At 43.7% G+C, this 19789-nt stretch overlaps 1 protein-coding gene across 2 annotated transcripts in view; it reads left to right on the top strand.

Moving 5' to 3' along the window:
• The window catches only part of KCNAB1 (potassium voltage-gated channel subfamily A regulatory beta subunit 1), a 209319-nt gene that overhangs the window by 40474 nt on the left and 149056 nt on the right, over positions 1-19789 (top strand). Inside the window, exon 1 of one of the 2 annotated variants that reach the window (XM_056850330.1) lies at positions 3148-3419. The exons of the other annotated variant lie outside the window; for it this stretch is intronic. Within the exon in view, the coding sequence (XP_056706308.1) occupies positions 3199-3419 (221 nt within the window). The 5' untranslated portion in view covers positions 3148-3198. Of the gene's footprint in view, positions 1-3147; positions 3420-19789 lie in introns of those variants that run through there. 2 annotated transcript variants of the gene reach the window in all.

Here is a 19789-nt window from a genome sequence, read left to right as displayed (position 1 = left end):
TCTGTAGTCATCAATGCACATAAGTTTCCCAACTTGGTTTCCGAGGGGTGTTTCAGGTCAGGAAAATTGCATGGAGGAAGGCCAGAAGCCTTTTTTTCACATGCATAGAAGTTCTGATCTGAATTGGGCCTAGGCCTGGAACTCCCAGCATATGTGATCAAAAGATTTCACTGGCAGCCACTAGGACTGTAATGTGTGAATCAGCCCTTACAATTTCAATGGGTGTGGTGAACTAGGGTTGCCACCCTCCAGGTTGTGGCCGGAGATCTCCTGCTATTACATCTGAACTCCAGGCGACAGAGATCAGTTCACCTGGAGAAAATGGCCACTTTGAAAGGTGGACTTTATGGCATTATACCTCACTGAAGTTTCTCCTCTCCCCAAACCCCACCCTCTTCAGGCTCCATCCTGAAAATCTCCAGGTATTTCCCAAACAGGAGCTTGCAACCCTAATCAGAGCTACTGATACCAGTGTGGAAGTTAAGTATGTGATCCCAGAAATCCCTGTGATTGCACCTTCCTATGTTCCTGAAACAATGTGGACCTCAACCATGGAGAAGCAAGTGGTAAGCTGCAGTGCTACAGTCAAAGCTCTCTGCTCATGACCTGAGTTTGATCCCAACAGAAGTTGGTTTCAGGTAGCCGGCTCAAGGTTGACTCAGCCTTCCATCCTTCTAAGGTCAGAAAATGAGCACCTAGCTTGCTAGGGGTAAAGTGTAGATGACTGGGGAAGGCAATGGCAAAGCACTCCAGAAAGATAGTCTGCTTAGTAAACATCGTGATGTGATGTCACCCCATGGGTCAGTAATCAATTGGTGCTTGCACAGAGGACTACCTTTACCTTTAAGAGATAAGATAAGGAAGCAAAATAACAAACACTTAATTAAAACACAATCCTGTTTTAACTCCTGCACAGTTTCTTCATATGAATGTTGCAAGAATAAGGAGACAGGTCAACTCTTTTGCTCCCCAGTGTGACCCTGTCCACTACACAGAACATGGATTCTTGCACTGTAGTAGACTTGTGCACACACACACACACAAAAATTCGGTAAATTTCAGGTTTGGGTTTATTGGGCCTGAATTTTTTCAGCTTATTTTCGGCTTGGGTTTACCAAATTGCACAAGTCTACACTGTAGACAGCAAGGCAGTAAGACTTCTGATACATCTGCATATGAATACGGAGCAATTAATGAAAAAAGCCCAGCATTGTATATTCCTGTTTCCAAGACATGTGCGAAAGATGCAGAAACATGACATTCATCTGAGCGATCTCTGCAGAAAGACCAAGCACTGTGTGTTTACATTCACATAAAGGCTGCCACTTAACAGGAACAGCCTAACACAGCAGTTGGCCAGGTTTGAAAGTTTGTGCTGGAACATACATCTGAAAAAAAGGCCCCATACTCCTCCTTAAGGGAGGCTCTGGCCACTCTTCTAATGATACGCTGGCCATGCTGACTCCACAGCCACCACCAGTTTTACAAATGTCCTGATCGGCACACGTCCAGGGAGGAAATCAGCATGTGCCAAAGCTCCAGGCACTTTAGGAACTGGACGTGCCTTTTTTGTCTTATTTGGACACAGTAATCCTGAGCCAACCTTGCCATAAACGTCTGGCATCAGTTTGGGCAGCAGGGACTAAAGGGAGTGTCGATTTCTTTCAGCCACAGTGCATCTTAAAATGTTATGGGAGAAACAAGCCAGAAAACTGCAAGAGCGTAGCCTTCTGGGTCCAGCTCCAAACAGCTTTTCCACAATGTGGTGTGAAAATTATATTTTATTATTTATAAAACATCTGAAGTGCTGGGCATCATTCAAGGTTTATATGAAAAATGAACAACTTTTGCCTGCAGGGTTACAACCTACGCGACAACTGAGCATCAGTTTGCACAGAGCTGTTTCCGTATCACAGCAAGCATTTGGGGAAGCTTTTTTTTCCCCCTGGGGCAACTGTGGTGGGCATGCCAAAAGCTGAGCACTGTGCCTAGTTGCAGCTGCACGCGTGCGGCAGGGAGCCAGAGCATGCAGAGTTTTCAAAGAGATTTTCCGACACCTCCCATGTGCCCGACAATCGTGTGAATCGGACCCAGTTTGCCACCTTTCGTCACTCCTGAGGTCCGATCTGATTTTATAGCAAGTTGCAAGACATTCAGACTCCAGGCAGGCAGAAGGCATCTGGGTTTAGCAGAGAATGTGTCTGTGCAGAGCAGAGATTAACCCTGGCACTGCCGACAATGCGCGGGGCTTGAAGGCTGGGGTTTAGCATGCCACGCTCAAGGAAGTAATGAGTTAATTTGACAGCGCGCGGTAGAATAGTCATTCTCCCCTCTCTGGACACTTAGGGCCATTAGCATGCTTTAACATCAATTTGTCCAGTCGGGATGAGGCGTCTTCTGTGTGTTTCGCAGCGCTGCCGATTATTGGGATCGCCGGAGTCCATTGAAGTGCCTTCCTTTATGCTGCACACAAAGGAAGCAAGGCAAGCGAGCCGCTCACACTTTCTCCAGGCTTCTTAAAGGGAGCACCCTACGGTCCACTGTACAGCTCCATCGCTGATATCAGCACAGCTTTTACCTCTGCCCAGGCTTTTGAGCTGCCAGGAGGAGGAGGGGGGAAGAGGGGATACCGATGAGGCAGAGCTTTTTTTCCCACAGGCGCTGACAAAGTCTACATGGATATCTTTGGTCTTCTGAGACTCGCTTGCGACTAGCTGTTCCTGGGGCTCCCAAGCTTTGCCTGTTCAGCATTTCATGGTCCAGAGGGTGTTCGAGATGCATCGTGCAGCATGCCTGCATTGATTTAAATCCAGCAACCGGAGAGGCGAGCCAGCGTGAAGACCGGGCGGATGCTCCGCTCCTTTGGGTTAACTGCAAAGATGCAGGTCCTGCATTCCTGAAAGCAAATTGACTGAATGGATGGCTCTGTCTAAGTACTGGGGGAACCCCTGACAAAGGAAATTTGGTTTTGCAAAAGCCAGTGGTCTGCTCTTTTCCTTTTGTTTTGGTTTGGCTCTCTCCTGGTATTACCAGGGGCTGTCTTAGTCACTACTGTCCTGCGCCAGGTCCAGGTACTTCTGCCGGAGCGCGGTTTTGAAGAGCTGCATTGAGGACTGACCACCATCAGCTCACCTCAGTCCTAGTCTCCGGTCCTGTGGAAGTTCTCTGTTGTGTAAAGAAAGGCTCAGGGAGGGAGAAATGCAAGTCTCCATTGCATGCACAGAGCATAACCTCAAGAATCGGAATGGAGAAGATAGACTTATCAGCAAACAGAATACCACAAACCCAAACACGGTCAATGCAGCCCGGGCCAAATTTCGGACGGTGGCGATTATCGCTCGCAGTTTGGGAACGTTCACCCCTCACCACCATATTTCCTTAAAAGAGTCCACCGCCAAGCAGACTGGCATGAAATACAGGTATGGGAAAAATATTTATTCTTCACAATGCTTCCGTGACTTATCTCTGCAGCTCTGAAAACTCATCTTCTAACAAAGGTCCCTCTTGCCCAAACAGAGCCAAAAAATGAGAGAATCCTTTTGCAGAAATGCAGTAACCAAGGAAAGTTTTGTAGAGTGAAACTCTGGTGCTATTCAGGTGGTGATCTTTTTTGCAGTCTTATATATTGAACGTCGACAGTGTTTGGTACTTCGTATCTTACAGAATAACCATGTGAGTGACATTCAAAGGAATGTTTGGTGGAGAGAGAGAGAGAGAGAGAGAGAGAGAGAGAGAGAGAGAATCAGCATCTGTTAAACTAAGTGAGGTGCCCTTTTATATACTAATTACCACTCTCAGGATTCTAATTGGACTGTCTCTCTAAGGATAGGGAAGGGATTTACTTTAAGTGGGATTTCCTTTAAGTTAGAAGTCTGTTCCTAGAAGTCTGTTCTTCATTCATTGCACTAAATTACCTCTTTCACAAAGAAAAGCTAAGAGGGTGATATTTATAAGACAATCGCCAAGCTGACCATTTATCATGATAAAGAATTTACTACAGGGTGGGTGCTTGATAAATTAACCCAGTTCAATTAATCTAGCACACTTGGCTTCCAAACGTGTCTGTTCTACCACCTTGTTCATCTGCAGTTCATCTTCTGAGCAGAGTTACACCTTTCTAAGACCAATGAAGTCAGTGAGTTTAGAAGGATGTGATTGCTCTTACAATCTCTTCTTTTGGAGAGTGATGCATTCTAACTTTGATAGTACAATCCTAGCAAAATTGTACCTTAACATTTGGTCTTAAGCAGAGTGACACCCTTCTAAGGCCGTTGAAGTCAATAGACTAAAGGGCATAACTTTGCTTAGGTTCACACTGTTGGTCCTTAAATATGCCACTGAAACTTCGGCAGCTATGTGATGGATAGAGGGCTGGACTTTGGATCCAGGAGTCAGGGGTTCAAATTGCAGGACTCATTGTGTGGTTTACATAAAGTCTGTCTCGGTTATCTGGCTGTACAATATTAATCAATAAAGAGGAGATAGTAATTTTTGAGAATGAACAAGGCAAAGGTAGTAAAAACACTTTAAAAATGTTTCATGAGTTAATGGGATGGATTCAGACTAGCAGTACAGTCCTAAACAGAGACAGCATGGTGTAGTGGTTAAGTTCGGAAGACTCTAATCTGGAGAAGCAGGTTTGATTCCCCACTCCTCCATATGAGCTGTGGACTCTAATCTGGTGAACTGGGTTGGTTTCCCCACTCCTCCACATGAAGCCAGCTGGGTGACCTTGCGCCAGTCACAGTTCCCTCAGAACTCTCTCAGCCCCACCTACCTCACAAGGGAAAGAGATTATAAGTCGCTTTGAGACTCCTTAGAAAAAAGTGAAGTATAAAAACTCTTCTTCTTCTCCTCCCATTGACTTCAATGGATTTAGAAGGGTGTAACTCTGCTTAGGATAGTTCTGTAAATTGTTTTTGCTAATGGATGGATCTTCCATCAACTGAAAAGAACATTCCTACCCTCCCCTTCCCACTGTGGCCCACTGACCTCCCCAAAAAATTGCTCCTGGGGGACAAGGAACCCTCAGGAGTAGCATGAGGGGGGGTCAAATAGAAGTCTGAAGCAGGAGCGGGACATCAGCAGAAAGTCCCCCCTTTCCATTAGCATAAAATTTAGTCCAGATCCAACCCAATGGGATTTAAATGATTTTAAGATGGGAAGAATGAACCATCAAAGTTAATGGCAACTTTCGGTTTTGCAGAAAAAGATCTGTAGATCATTAGGGTCACACCTTGTCATTTAAAGGTACAATAAAAACAGAGGTCCCTAAATTAGTCCCGAGTAACACCTACAGAAGACATTCCATGTCTTTAAAAAAAAAATCAATGTAGTTCTGAATTATTTCTGCATAAAGTTTTTTATTGCTGTTCCAGCTTTTGTAAAGAACTAGCAATTAGACCCAGCATGACATTTTTATTTACTTGGTAGGAAGCAGCATAGCGGACCTCATGTACTACAAGACCCCTGGGACACTCTTTGGCACAACATTGGAGTTTGGGCTAACCCTATTCCTTTCATTATGATATCACTTTCTTGAACAGGAGATCCAAAGTCTTGCTATGTAGTGCTTAGTGGAAGGCATTGAGAACAGAGCCCACCCCTATTCTACAGGGAGGGGCTGTGGCTCAGTGGTAGAGCATCTGCTTGGCATGCAGAAGGTCCCAGGTTCAATCCCCGGCATCTCCAGTTAAAAGGACCAGGCAAGTAGGTGATGTGAAAGACCTCTGCCTGAGACCCTGGAGAGCCACTGTCAGCCTGAGCAGACAATACTGGCCTTGATGGACCAAGGGTCTGATTCAGTATAAGGCAGCTTCATGTGTTCATGTGTACAGGGCTCTACCACTGTGTAGCCCTAATCAGGGTTCTATACTTTGGTCACAGTGCAGTGTAAGAAAGAGATGGAACTGGTAAATTGTCTGTAGAAGAAGAAATGTTGGCTTTTATATGCCGACTTTCTCTACCTTTTAAGGAAAATCAAACTGGCTTACAATTTCCTTCCCTTCCTCTCCCCACAACAGACACCTTGTGAGGTAGGAGAGACTGAGAGAGTTAGAAGAGAACAGTGACTAGTCCAAGATCACCCAGCTGGCTTCATGTGGAGGAATGGGAAATCTGGTTCTTCAGATTACAGTCCATCACTTTTAACCACTACACTATGCTGGCTCTCTTTATCTTAAATGTTAAGATAAATGTTATCTTAAATGCTATCTTAAGATGTTATCTTAAATGGAGAAGCAACAGCTGTCTCAAAATGCAAGTGGCACAGTTGGTACCTTCGTTGGTACCTTATTTATTTATTATTAAATTTATTTATTAAAATATTTATATCCCCCACAAAAACTCTTAGCACAAGGCTTCCAAGGCAGCTTCCAAAACAATACACAATTAAATCACAATTAAATCAAAAATTTGCAAATTATAAGAGTAGCAACAGATCTAAGTTTTTTTTTTTTAAAAAAATGAGGAATCCATAGATATCAATAAAAAAACTGAATTGCCAAATTTTGAAAAAAAGCCATATTAAATTATCAATACTTTCTGTAAAAGAATGTAATCAGACTATGAATAGTAAAGTTAAATAGCGCCTCTGCCATGGTTTTTAAAGGAAAACGTCAGGGAGGGAGGGTCACATAGAAACAGAGGCATGGCAAATACTGGATTCTTCCACACTGTTTCCCTGCCCTGTAACCTAATCTTAAAATTTAATCATGTAGCATTTGTATCTCTAAATCCCTTTCCCAGAATTGACTTCAATTGGTACATTGTATCTTGGATTATCATTTTGGTGTAGCAAATAACAGGAGATTCACTCCCTGCAAATCGAGCGCATGCATGCTGAAACTTCTCACACTGATGAGAGAGCGCAATGTAGAGTCAGAGGCAGTGCTGTCCTGGTAAGCCTAATGCCAGAGAGGTTCAGAGAGACTCTGTAACCTGTAGACACTGACAGCAAAGAGGAGCTCGGTATCTGGGGAATGCACCTGTCATCTCTGTCAAGTGAACAATTCCACATGAATGATATTGTAACAGAGTACAGTATAAATTTATATAGTGGTGATGTTGTACATAGTACAGATGGGCCCTTAATTTTTGTTTTGTTTTGTGGGCTAATACCAGAAGAAACACATTTGAGAGATCATAGAATCATAGAGTTGGAAGGGAACCTTAGGGTCATCTAGTCCAACCCCTTGAACAAAGCAGGAAATTCATAACTACCTCCTCCCCACACCCCCAGTGTCCCCTACTCCTTGCCCAGAAGATGGCCAAGATGCCCTCCCTCTCATGATCTGCGTAAGGTCATAGAATCAGCATTGCTGACAGATGGCTGACAATGCTGATTCTATGACCTTAGGCAGATCATGAGAGGGAGGACATCTTGGCCATCTTCTGGGCAAGGAGTAGGGGTCCTCACAGCTTTGATGGGCAAATGCAATGCCAGTCAGGTCCTTTCCATTCACTAAAGGGGAGGGGCTGTTGCTCAGTGCTAGAACACCTGCTTGCATGCAGACGTTCCCAGGTTCAATCACCAGTATCTTTAGTTAAACAGATCAGACAGTAGGTAATATGAAAAAACTATGCTTGAGACCCGGAAGAGCTTCTGTCATTCACAGTAGACAATACTAATCTAGATAGAGCCATGGTCAGACTCAGTATAATGCAACTTCATGTGTTCATCTGAATTTATGCACAGTTCCTTAGCAGAGGGTATGTTGGGTCCTGGTAGGATCTTGTATGCCATCTCTGACGGGTGTTCCTGCAGTCTGTCCCCACATTCTATTCACCTAGTATCCACTGGAGAATAGACCTTTTAAGAACATAAGAAAAGGCATGCTGGTTCAGACCAAAGGTCCATCTAGTCCATCATTCTGTTCGCACAGAGCTACCTCTAGCAAGCCCACAACAGGAGGTCTGCAACAGAAGCATCCTGCCTGTGCTCCCCAGCAACTGATTTAAAGAGGCATACTACCTCTGGTAGTGGAGGGACAAGATATCTGTTATGATAAGCAGCCATTGATAGCCCAGTCCTCCATGAATGTGTCCACTCCCCTTTTAAATCCCTCCAAGTTGGTGGCCATGACCACATCCTGTGGAAGTGAGTTCCGCAAATTAACTGTATACTGTGTGAAGAAATACTTCATTTTGTCTGTGCTCCTTCCCCATCCTTCAGTTTCAGTAGATGACGCCGGGTTCTAGTATTATGAGAGAGGGAGAAAAGTTTCTCCCTGTCCACTCTCTCCACACTATGCACAATTTTATAAACTTCTATCATATCTCACCTTGCTCACTTTTCCCCCCACACTAAACAGCCCTAAATGCTTTAACTGATCCTCATAGGGCAACTGCTCTACCCACCTGATCATTTAGTTGCTCTTTTCTGCACCTTTTCAAGGTCTACAATGTCCCTTTTCAAGTGTGGTGACCTGAACTGTACACAATATTCCAAGTGTGGTCTCACCATAGATTTGTACAAGGGCGGTATGATAGCAAAAGTTTTATTCTTTATTCCTGTTCTAATTATGGCCAGCAGGGAATTTGCCTTTTTCACAGCAGCTGCACACTGAGGCAACATTTTCATCAAGCTAACCACTACCACCCCAAGGTGCCTTTCTTGGTCTGTTGCTGCCAGCTTTTCTTGGGTTGCCCCAGCTCTCTGTAATGGCCTGACTGAGACTATACAGCAAGCCCTATCCATGCTTTCCCTTAGAAGGGCTTTTCTTTTTCAAAGGGCTTTTTGTTGATGCTGAGGGTAATTAATTGTTCACTTGTTTAGTGATACTGATTTTGCATTTAATATTTCAGCAGAGAATTGTTTGCTGTTTTTGATGAATTGTATAAATTTCATTTCATTTGATTAATTAGCTTATTTAAGTCATTTGGGGGATGAATGTTTTAAAACAAGTAAGTACAAAGGATTGGATCACTTGATGTGTTTGGATGCTCCTAGCAAATGGACACTATCATAGTAATTTTGACATAGCTGCAGGCTTTTGAAATTAAACTTTTATTAATCATGGTAACATATTCAGAACTTTGGCAGCATGATAATGTCAAACTTACTGTAATCCAACACCTTGTTTACATTCTAGTTGAGGACCCTCGCGAGAACACCTGAGTGTTTTTACTCAAAGTTCGAATTGAATGCAATGCTTAACAGCTTTGCAGCAGCACAGTACAGCTCTTGTGCTACAGGACCATGGACAGGTCCTCCCTTGGTAAATAAGCTATTTGTAGCTTTAGGTCGGCGAACTAAATTTTCTGGACTGCAGAGAAACATAGAAACATAGAGCTGGAAGGAACCTCAAGGGTCATCTTGTCCAACCCCCCTGAAGGTATCTCCCTTAGACACGGTTGGGTCCTTGAAGTGGCTTAGTTGTTGAGCATAGAATCACTTGCAGTCTACCTGACTTGCGGTCTGTGCTTATGCAGTCAGGTTTATTAATTAAGTGGGCGACTGATGGCACTGAATTAAGATGTGCCTTCTGCAGCTCTCCGCAAGATAAGTTATTATTAATTAAGTGACCTACAATGGTTGATTTCCTGTGCTTTGCACCTGCACTGTTAGCAACATGTTGCTGCCTGGTCAGAGCTGGTCAGAGACTGAGAAATGGCAACTCATCCTTGTAACTAGATCTGACAGTCCAATCCTATTCCTAAACAGGGTTACAGTCTGCTGCAGTCAGTGGGTTTTGAAGGGTGTAATTTGGCTTAGCAGTGCGCTGGAAGTTGCCTTAATTCATGAATGGGCCACTCTCCTGAGCAACCAACGTATCCATTCAAAAGAAAACGTATGGCATGAATACAGTGGTAAAACACATTGGTGTATTATGCATGGTTGTTTTAACCTCCTTAATTCCCCGTTTAGCCAGGATCAAATTTTTCAGTAAGCACGATACCTTATTCCTTGGAAGTTCAACGCTGTTTCAATGCAAAATGAACCCGGCTTTTCCCATTCCTCTTCTGGCACAAATTAAACCTTTCATCCTGGCTCATTCCGGAGTCACAGAGCATGCATATTCTGTTCTTGGGTTGAGCTTCCCCTCGCCATCACGCCTCACCCTTTTCCAATTCCTTTTTCAAAGCAGCATGCAGGCGAAAACAGAAGATTGGCTTCTCTTACAGCCAATCACAAAGCAGTGTGTAAAGGTGGGGATTCAAGTGCTTCCTGCTACCACAGAGCTCTTTCTGAGCAAAAGAAAGGCTTTTTAAAAATGAGGCTTGGATTTCTCCCCCCCCCTTCTTTCAGATAGCTCTGTTTTTTGTTATTTGGTCTTAAAATGTTTTTTTATGCGGCAGTTGGGTTTGGGGGGAAGGAAATCTTCTCTGTGAGGTAAGCCAATTACAGAGCAGCATTTAAAGGGGTGGGACTTGATTTGAGCTTGGGAGACTGTTTTTCTGTATTCATGGTTCCATTAGCACACAGTTTCATCCCTGATCAGTCAAGCCAATGCATACAGTTTCCCCCAACCTGGGTTACTTTAACGTGCAATGAACCCAGGTCCAAGCAGGGAGATCCAGCCCATGCATAAAAGACCATTAACACATGAAGTTGCCATATACTGAATCAGACCCTTGATCCATCAAAGTCTCCAGGGTCTCAGGCTTTCACATCACCTACTTGCCTAGTCTCTTTAACTAGAGATGTTGGAGATTGAACCTGGGACCTTCTGCATGCCAAGCAGATGCTCTACCGCTGAGCCATGGCCCCTCCCCCAAGTATATCCTTTTTACCAGTATAAAAGTTTGAAGCGGTAAAAAGCGGTAAAGCCAGGGATTAATTTGATTGGTCAGCTGAATAGTAGCCATCCAATGGGAAGGCATAATGAAGGGGCTATATAAGCAAACCTCACCCCTTCCTTGCAGGCTCTTGCTGACTGCTGCTAACCCGCCCGCTCTCCCTGGAATATTGTGGGAGTAGCTGTTTGCCATCTGGGGCCAAGCAAAAATTGGCAGTGAGGAGAGCCTTTTTTCGCCTGCTTTGCGGTGTTCAGGTGAGGAGGGGAAATTTTGTATATTGGCCCTACGTGTCCATTAGCTAATGCTATTCCATTTCTAACTAAAAGTTCTTCTCTTCTATTGTGTCTAATAATTCAAATTATTTGGGCCTCATCTGAATGCTTTAGATGGAGAGCAGTATGCCAGTTTGCCTACAGAAGGTTCCAGGCTGAATTCCCACTATTATCACAAGAGCTTAACTTCCACCATCCCCAGTTAAAAAGATTATCAGGTAACTAGGTCACAGAGATTAATAAAACTAGAGGAGTGCTGAGGAATGGCTCTCTCCATAAGAGGGAAAGTTTGATGCTGATCACTTTGAATCTAAGTTATTTGATGAAATGTGCTACTTGTCCTTCAGTAGACATGGGTGCTTCTGCTCACACCAACAGTGCAATCCTAAGCAGAGTCCCACTCTTCTAAGCCTATTGACTTGCATGGATTTAGAAGGCTGTGACTCTGGTTAGGACCATAAGCATTCCAACATTTCACATAGGTGAGAAGAAGAAGAGTTGGTTTTTATATGCCGACTTTTTCTACCACTTAAGGGAGACTCAAACCGGCTTACAATCACCTTCTTTTCCCCTCCCCACAACAGACACCCTGTGAGGTGGGTGGGACTGAGAGAACGTGACTTGCCCAAGGTCACCCAGCTGGCTTCATATGTAGGAGGGGGGAAACAAATCCAGTTTACTAGATTAGCCTCCGCCGCTCATGTGGAGGAGTGGGGAATCAAACCCGGTTCTTCAGATCAGACTTCACCGCTCCAAACCACTGTTCTTAACCACTATACCATGCTAGCTCCCCACCAGAGGACCAAGCATGGACTAAACACAAGACTGTGTGTTTTCCGCAATTAAGGTTCTAGCTCTTGTGATAATAGACTTGAAGATGCTTGGTCTATGCCCTGTGGAATATCCAGTTAGGGGGTGGGTGGTTGAGCAGAATTCCATAAATTCAGAAGTTTGGGCTTTTGTCTCTACTTTGCAAAACAGGTTATATTGAACAAGCAAATATATGACACTTCCATCAGCTGCTGTTCTGCAGTGGAGAGGGACAGAGAGGGCTGGTCATTCTCTTGGTCTGCTGACCCAACTGCTTTCCATTGGCTGGTGGCTTAGTCTGCAAGAGAGAGAGGGAGAAACAGCAGGGCTGCTTCCACTGGCCTGCTTTCGCCTTCTGTATTTTACAGTTCTTTGTTAGTTTTCCCGGGTTTTCTTTTGAAAAAAGAAAGGCAGGACATAAATACAGTAAATAATGGATTGAGAGTCAGTTCAGGTGAGGAGGCTTATCACGTACCCAAGGCTGGGATACGGGAAGCTGACAATGAAAGTTGTGTATTGAACCTTTGTTATTATTGAAAGTTCTTATTTGTCCTCCTTTCTCTTTGGTTTTTATTTATTTATGGAAATATCCCAGCTTTCCCTTTGTGGCTCAAGGTGGCTTATAATTCGTAATGAAAACAACAGTGTAAATCTATTAAAAAAAAAAAAAAAACCTGTTAAAACTCCAGAAAATGCCCATAGCTCAAACTCTATTACATGCCCTAGCAAATAAAAAAGACTTACAATGCATTCCTAAGGAGAATTACCCCAGTCTAAGCCCATTCATTTCAATGGGCTTAGACTGGAGTAAGTCTCCTTAGGAATGCTCTGTTAGAGTGACTCCTGCAAAGGATAACAGCCTCTTTACTTCCTTAGGGAGCCTTTTCCATAAATCGGGAGCCACTACTGAGAAGGAGTGGAAGAGGAGATGCCAAGCAAAGAAACCTAAGCAGGGGGACAACCAGAAGGTGGCAACCAGAGGACTCTAAATGGGGACTTATGGAAAGAAATGGTCCTTCAGATATATGGGGTCCTAGGTGATAAAGGGCTTTAAAGGTTATAAGAAGCCCCTCAGATTGAACTCAGAAACCAATTAGCAGCCAAAGGAGCTTTTTAAAAATAGACAGGACGTGGTCATGTGAACCAGCCCCAATAATAATCAGACTATGGCCTTGTTAACCTGTTGAAGTTTCGAGATTGTCTTCAAGGGTAGCCCCACCTTTAGTGCCCTTTAGTTGTTTTACCATTAATTAGAAAATTTAAATGCTCTTTAGAATGATGTTTTTGATTACAGGCTCCTCAAAGCAGGGAGCTTTCTTCTCATTGCTATTTTGTAAAGTGCGAGGCGTGTTGATGTGTATTACTGTTAAGTAAAAAAAAAAATTAACAGGAATGAGGAGTTCTCTAGTTAAGTCAAATATAACAAGATGGCATTTAAAGGAATTTGCTAATTGCTGCAATACTTATCAAAAGCTTTCTAGGAATTCAGTATTGGCCTCATAAGCATAAGATATTGAACCCTGCTCATGGCTGCCATTTTTTAAAATGGTGGCCAGAGGCCAAGGTTAGAGCAGTAACTTCAGACTAAATTTTATCAGGCACCTCAAAAATGATTTGCAGTCATAAAGTCCCTTAAAACACATGGACTTTATGCATCTGATTGGACTATTGTTCCCTGCTAAAGATAAATTCCTCCTCTCTTGTCAGTCTTCAAAGTATCTAGGCACGGGTGTTTTGCAACATGCTTTTCTAATGTTTCATTTTAACATTTCTTTTTCTTTCACAGTAGTTTACCTCCTACGTCTGGTAGGCAGCTTTTCAACGAATGCACTTCTGTCAGGAGTGTATATAAAGGCAATGAGGGAGTGAGAGAATGAATACGCGTGACGCAAAACTGAGCAGAGAGGGGGAAATGGAGAGGGGACATTGTGTACATGAGAAAATTTTAAGATTCATTCCAGAGCAAAGATCAGATTTAGACTTAAAAGGGGGAAATTCTACTAATAATAAGGGGAGCAAACCACTTCCTACAGGTGACGATGAACACACACATGAACACATGAAGCTGCCTTATACTGAATCAGACCCTTGGTCCATCAAAGTCAGCATTGTCTACTCAGACCAGCAGCAGCTCTCCAGGGTCTCAGGCAGGGGTCTTCCACATCACCTACTTGCCACATCACCTACTTTTGATGGCAAAAACCTTTAGATTCAATCTGAATGGAGTGCGTGGTTACCCTCCAAATGTGAGAATCTATGTAGCAATTAAAAGCAGTTGGGTTTACACTTGATTACATTTCTTGTGTGTGTTTGTGAATGTGGAATATATCTGTTCATGGTGGTGGTGAGCCATCATATAATTTAAGCTAAGATGGTCTTTCTCCAAATTTTGTCCTCCAAGTTCTCATTAGCAAATTTTGAAAATAAATATTCTCCCACGACATGCTGAGTTCTCAAGCTATTTGCCAAATAGTTTATATCTGCATTTCACACATAGTGATATTTGTTTCAATAACTGATACCTGGCAGTTGATATTGTGCATTATTTCAGAATGGTTTGCCACAGTACATAGTCACTGATGGCTGATATGTGATATCTTGGAGTGGTTTTTAAACATTCTGCATTCAGGGAACACTTTTCACATCAGCATCTGGTGAGGAGCCTCTGTGTTTCTGCCACAGAACCTCTACATGCTGCAGAGGATTGTGGGGCATGTTTTAGGTATAAACTAAGTTCTGATCCCTCCTGTAGAATGTATAATGGTCTGCCATGGAATGGGGTACCATCTTTTTCTGGAGAATGTTAAGCTATCTAGCTTCTTTTCAACATCTTGTTTTGTTACATAGAGCAGCTGAATGAACTACAGGGCTTGGCTGGCCTATTCTGAAATCAAGCCATCCCAATTCCTTTGAGCACTGGTTCATATTGACCTATTGTGAATTAAGAGTACACTCTAATACCCAACATTCCCTTGCAGTGATACATGGCAAAGAAAGATCAATGGTTTGGATCCAGTGACGGACAAGGTGAAACATAAATGGAATTATAGTATGGTTCTGCTTGTTCATAATCTTTTGTAACACATAACAGTTTCTTCCCTGTATATTGTAGTTCCCAGAAATTGGCAGTACCTTGCATGAATGGAAATGCAAGTGAGGATATAATAAGTCTGACTTAGCATAAACAGCTGTGTGCTGTTTGCACTCTCCCTCAGTGAGCATGATGGAGTGTTCCCCAGTAGCCAGTGTGCTTTCACATTTCAAACCAACAAGGAGATATTGTAAAAGCTACCAGAGTCACCTGTATTTTGACTCTAGAGCAGGACTTGGGGCTGCATTGAAAGCAGGATGGGTAAGCTCACCACCTACCCACTGCAGGTTAGGGAATTCCACATGAAGTGGGAGGCCTCCTTACACAACTACCTCCAGAGCTCTTCCAGTCTTACAACTGTGCATTAAAAAGAAATGATAGTACATTTTTAAATCTCTCTCCAAGCTAAGTATTGGTAGGGTTTCCAAGTGCCAGGTGGTGGCAGGCAACCCCCCGCCAATCCACCTGGCTGCCTGCCAATCTGCTGAGGGTCGGCAGGCAACGCATGCATGCACGCCTGCCCACGGTGACACGCCGCTTCCAGTTTACACCCGGAAGCGCTGCACCGCAAGGGGCCGGTTACCACTCAAACTCCCAGTTTGAGTGGTAAAAGGCCCCTTGTGATGTGGTGCTTCCGGGTGTAAACCGTAAGTGATGCAGCACTTCCGAGGGCGTGCAACCCCCCCCCCAATCCAGTCCAAAAAACCTCCCACCGAAGGAGCAGGGGGACCTGGTCAGCCTAAGTATTGCTGGGACCTTAGGTGACAATGGAAGCAGGAATAAAGATTGTGCCTAACGGTCACAAAAACTGAGGATGAGTAAAAAGATTCTAATTTGCTAGAACTCTGCATTGCATGTACGACATGTCTGATAAGTAGGCAGACCCAGCAAAGAAGACACTGGCAGAGGCTGCATTTAAAAATATTCTCAGCCCAGGAAGAAACCCTGTGCTTGAACAGTTTCAGTTCTCGCAACATCCCTGTGAGGAGAGTGGAGACATCATTTCTTTGACACAGCTGTCAGAGACTCATCTCAGCACTGTGAATTGGGGGCCTCTGCAGACCTAATGCTAAGATACAAGATTGTCTTTAGCATTTCAGACAGCAAGCTTAAGGAAGGCCTCCTGGGACACTCTAGCCTCAGCATCTGCAGAGCAAAGACCTGCGGCAGGGCTCAATTTTGAGGACCACAGAACCTAAACTCCATTCCGTTGAGTACAGGAATGAGAAACTCCAAAAGAGAGGTGAGCCACTGGGGCAGTTTTCTTCAACGAAGGTCCTCATAGCTGCAAAGAGCAGTTACTGAAGAAGATTTGCTCATGTTCCCTGGCTCAGGCAGTGCTCATCTTTTGGAGAAACCTGCAATAAGTGAGCTGGGAGGAATCACTTGAGTAAAATGTGCAATGCACAGCACTTGCTTTCTCATCTAGCCAAAAACAGGAAGCTGTATTCATGGAAACAAAGGTCTTTTATGCATGGGAACTTTGACTTACTTTCTCTGCTGGTACAACTCAGTTTTTTGTTGGGTTTATGCACGGGTTTTCTGTCTCTTAGAGATGACCTCGCGCCCAGCCCACACAATGTCCGGATCTTCCAGATCCTATCATAACACGATTCTTTGATCTCCCTTGAGATCAGCTCGGGTCAAATCATCCCCATTTCATAAGCCAAAGCATGGGAGAGGGGAGCCAGGTGTGTGAGGGTTTTTTTTGTGTGTGTGTCACAGTAAGCACTACAGCCAATTCCAAAATGGTGTTTTCAAGGGGTGGGGACTCAGACGCTTCTGGATTTCTGCAGTACTCTGGAAACCCCAGGACTTTCTCTGGGGCAAACAACCACATGCATAGCATTTTTAGGATTCAGAAGAGAAAAGTGTGGGTCAAGAGAGCCTCGTACCCCAGGTAAAATTCCCATTAAATAAAAGACCAAAGACTACTTAAGCATCTGAGGAACTCCGATGCCTAGTATAGATCCATTCTGGCTGCTTTACCAATCCCTTTTAAGCTAGACACTGGAGCTGAGGTCAGTACTAATTGGTTGATGAATGATTGGCTGATTGAGGAAATTTGTATGCTAATTCCCCCAACCTGCCCGAGGCAGCTGATAAATAAAACAAAACCACTCAAGACAATAAAGTCAATAAAACAAACCACATAATAAATCAAGTCAATAAAACAGCCAAACCAATAGAATAAAGAAATAAAAATAATCCATTAAAAATGTAACAATCCAATACATTTCCCCCAGGATATTGCAAATGCCTGCAAGGGAAAGTGAACAGGACAGGGACAAACATAATGCTAATTGCCTTCAGAGTTGCAAGGATCAAACCGTCACAGCTCATTGCAAGAACGGCTCCACCACATCCGATGTAAACTTCTGTATCACAGACAAGGGATAGCCACCATTACTGTGCAAGTCGGCAATACATTCCCCTTACTTTGACCCAGGGCACAGATGGGACAGCTTTGCATTCTCCAACATCTTCCAATGTTATACTGATGGTTTTGAGAACCTTGAGTGCTTGCCAGATGTGCATCCAATTTATGTGCCCCCCACAGTTGTTTGCTTCCTATGTCTGGCAGACAGCAACCTCAGCATGCTTTCAATCTGGGGTACCCCCAATCCAATGGGCAGGCAGAGCGAGCCATTCTGTCAAGAACATGCTCCAAAAAGCATCGCAAGATGGTGCAGACCTTCACCTTGTGCTGCTAAGCCTAAGGAATTCTCCCTACATAGGATTAGATTCCCTTTGATCCAGCTGCTAACAGGAAGGTCATTGGAGTGTCCCTTACATACCACAGACCTGGTTGGCCATTGGGGGCACACAGCACCTCAGAACTGCAATGCTAGCAAAAGTGCCCAGCACAATAGGAATACAGAATGTATTGTTGTTTTTATGTCTTGATATGCATTTTAGCTATGGTTGGAATTGTTTTAGTGATGGGTTCTTTTGGTTGGTTTAATGCTTTTTAAAATGTGGTTTTATTATGTGTGTTGTAATTTATTAGCTGTCTTGCGAGGGCAGAAAGGTGAAATGTCAATATTTTAAAAACAAAAGAAAAACCAAATCCGTTCCTTCGCAAGCAGGGAAAGGCCACCAATGGCCGCGGCTTGGATGCCATAAACGAAGGAGGAGGAGGAGGCTTTTATATGCCGATTTTCTCCACCACGTAAGGGAGAATCAAACTGGCTCACAATCACCTTCCCTTCCCCTCCCCACAACAGACACCCTGTGAGGTAGGTGGGGCTGAGAGAGCTCTAAGAGAGCTGTGAGTAGCCTAAGGTCTCCCAGCTGGCTTCACGTGAAGGAGTGGGGAAACCAACCCAGTTCACCAGATTAGCCTCCACCACTCATGTGGAGGAGTGGGGAATCAAACCCGGTTCTCCAGATCAGAGTCCACCACTCCAAACCACTGCTCTTAACCACTACACCACACTGACTCCCCAAGTCACACTTGAGTGTGGTCAATATTCCTTAAGGCCACATCTATGGAAGCAGCAGGATGATCCTTCGGAAAGACTGTTCTCTGTCCCCCTCTCCCCCAGTGATCCGTTTATAGCAGCTCAAGAATCTGCAGCGGTAGTGCACCCCTCCCTTCAGAAATGGGACCTCAGCGGGAGCAGCTTCTTCCTGGCAATAGCCGAGGAGACAGATTTAATTAGACCAGAGTGGTTGATGTCAGCCAGTGAGAGGACGGGTATTTTCAGTAGTCACTCCACAATTGAGGAATGGATTGCCAAGAAGAAATCCAGAAGCTCCTGACTCTGTTGGCTTTTAGAAAGGCCTGGCTTTTTAAATTTGCCTTTGGATAGCTCTAAAGAGGAAAACAAGATGTGCTTTAGTGGAGTTATATTTGGAAGGAGTAGTTAATAGGAGAGGTGATTATGATTTTTTAATTGAATTGGTTTTCAATTTTGTATTGGCTGTATTTATGTGAGCTACTCTGAGCTCTGGAGAAGCAGGACATGACTATTTTAAAATAGAAAAAATAAAAAAAAAATAGGCATGGCCCTGATGTGATCAGATAAAGGCTGATCCCCAAGGGTGAGTCAAGTACTAGAGATCTTTGACCCTTCATTCTGAAGTGGTTGTGTGAAGGTTATGAAGAGTGACACTGAGCTGATAAGGAGAGTTTCTGCCTGAAGAAGGGAAATACGACGCATGCATATCTGTATAGCCTGCAAGAGTGACTTTTCCCTTTGAGGTCTGTATGGGGGGGGGGGGGGTGTCAGTTTTCTCTTGTGTTTGGCGCTGACTCTAAATAAAAATATTTTATTTAGTTTTCTTGAGCATAAGCCTTGGAAAACCAATTTAGCTCTTCTGAGCATGTATTTTTGAACATTGACTGATGTGAACTGGGTGACTTGAGAAACTAATCGAGGCTGATGAAGCCTTAGGTGAAACGCAATGAATACCATGGATCTGCGTTCCTTCCTCTGATCTGGTCCTGAACAATTTGGATTCAGTTGTGGTCCCCACCGGACATTTGGCATTACCCTTTTAAGGGAATATCAAGAAACAGATGAAGCCGGGTGCTCTATTTTGAGTCTACGGACTCTATTAGTATCAGTAAGCTGAATAGCTTGATGGATGTATCTGGTGGTGACTATTTGTTGTAAATATTGCATATAGAACACTTTTGTTGTTCAGCACCATTGTTTATGTGTATAGTCCTTGTCTGTGGATTGTTGTTTTGAATACACTTGATACTGTTTGATTAATATTGAGCCTATTGTTGTAATTTGTATTGAACTATTTCAGCACAACTAGGAGTAATTTTGTTTTGGTGGAACCTCCAGGTAGTAGCTGGAGATCTCCTGCTATTACAACTGATCTCCAGCTGATAGAGATAAGTTCACATGGAGAAAATGGC

The sequence above is a fragment of the Euleptes europaea genome, chromosome 5 (assembly GCF_029931775.1).
Source record: "Euleptes europaea isolate rEulEur1 chromosome 5, rEulEur1.hap1, whole genome shotgun sequence".
Lineage (NCBI taxonomy): Eukaryota > Metazoa > Chordata > Lepidosauria > Squamata > Sphaerodactylidae > Euleptes > Euleptes europaea.
This window is presented reverse-complemented; position numbering and strand designations above follow the sequence as displayed.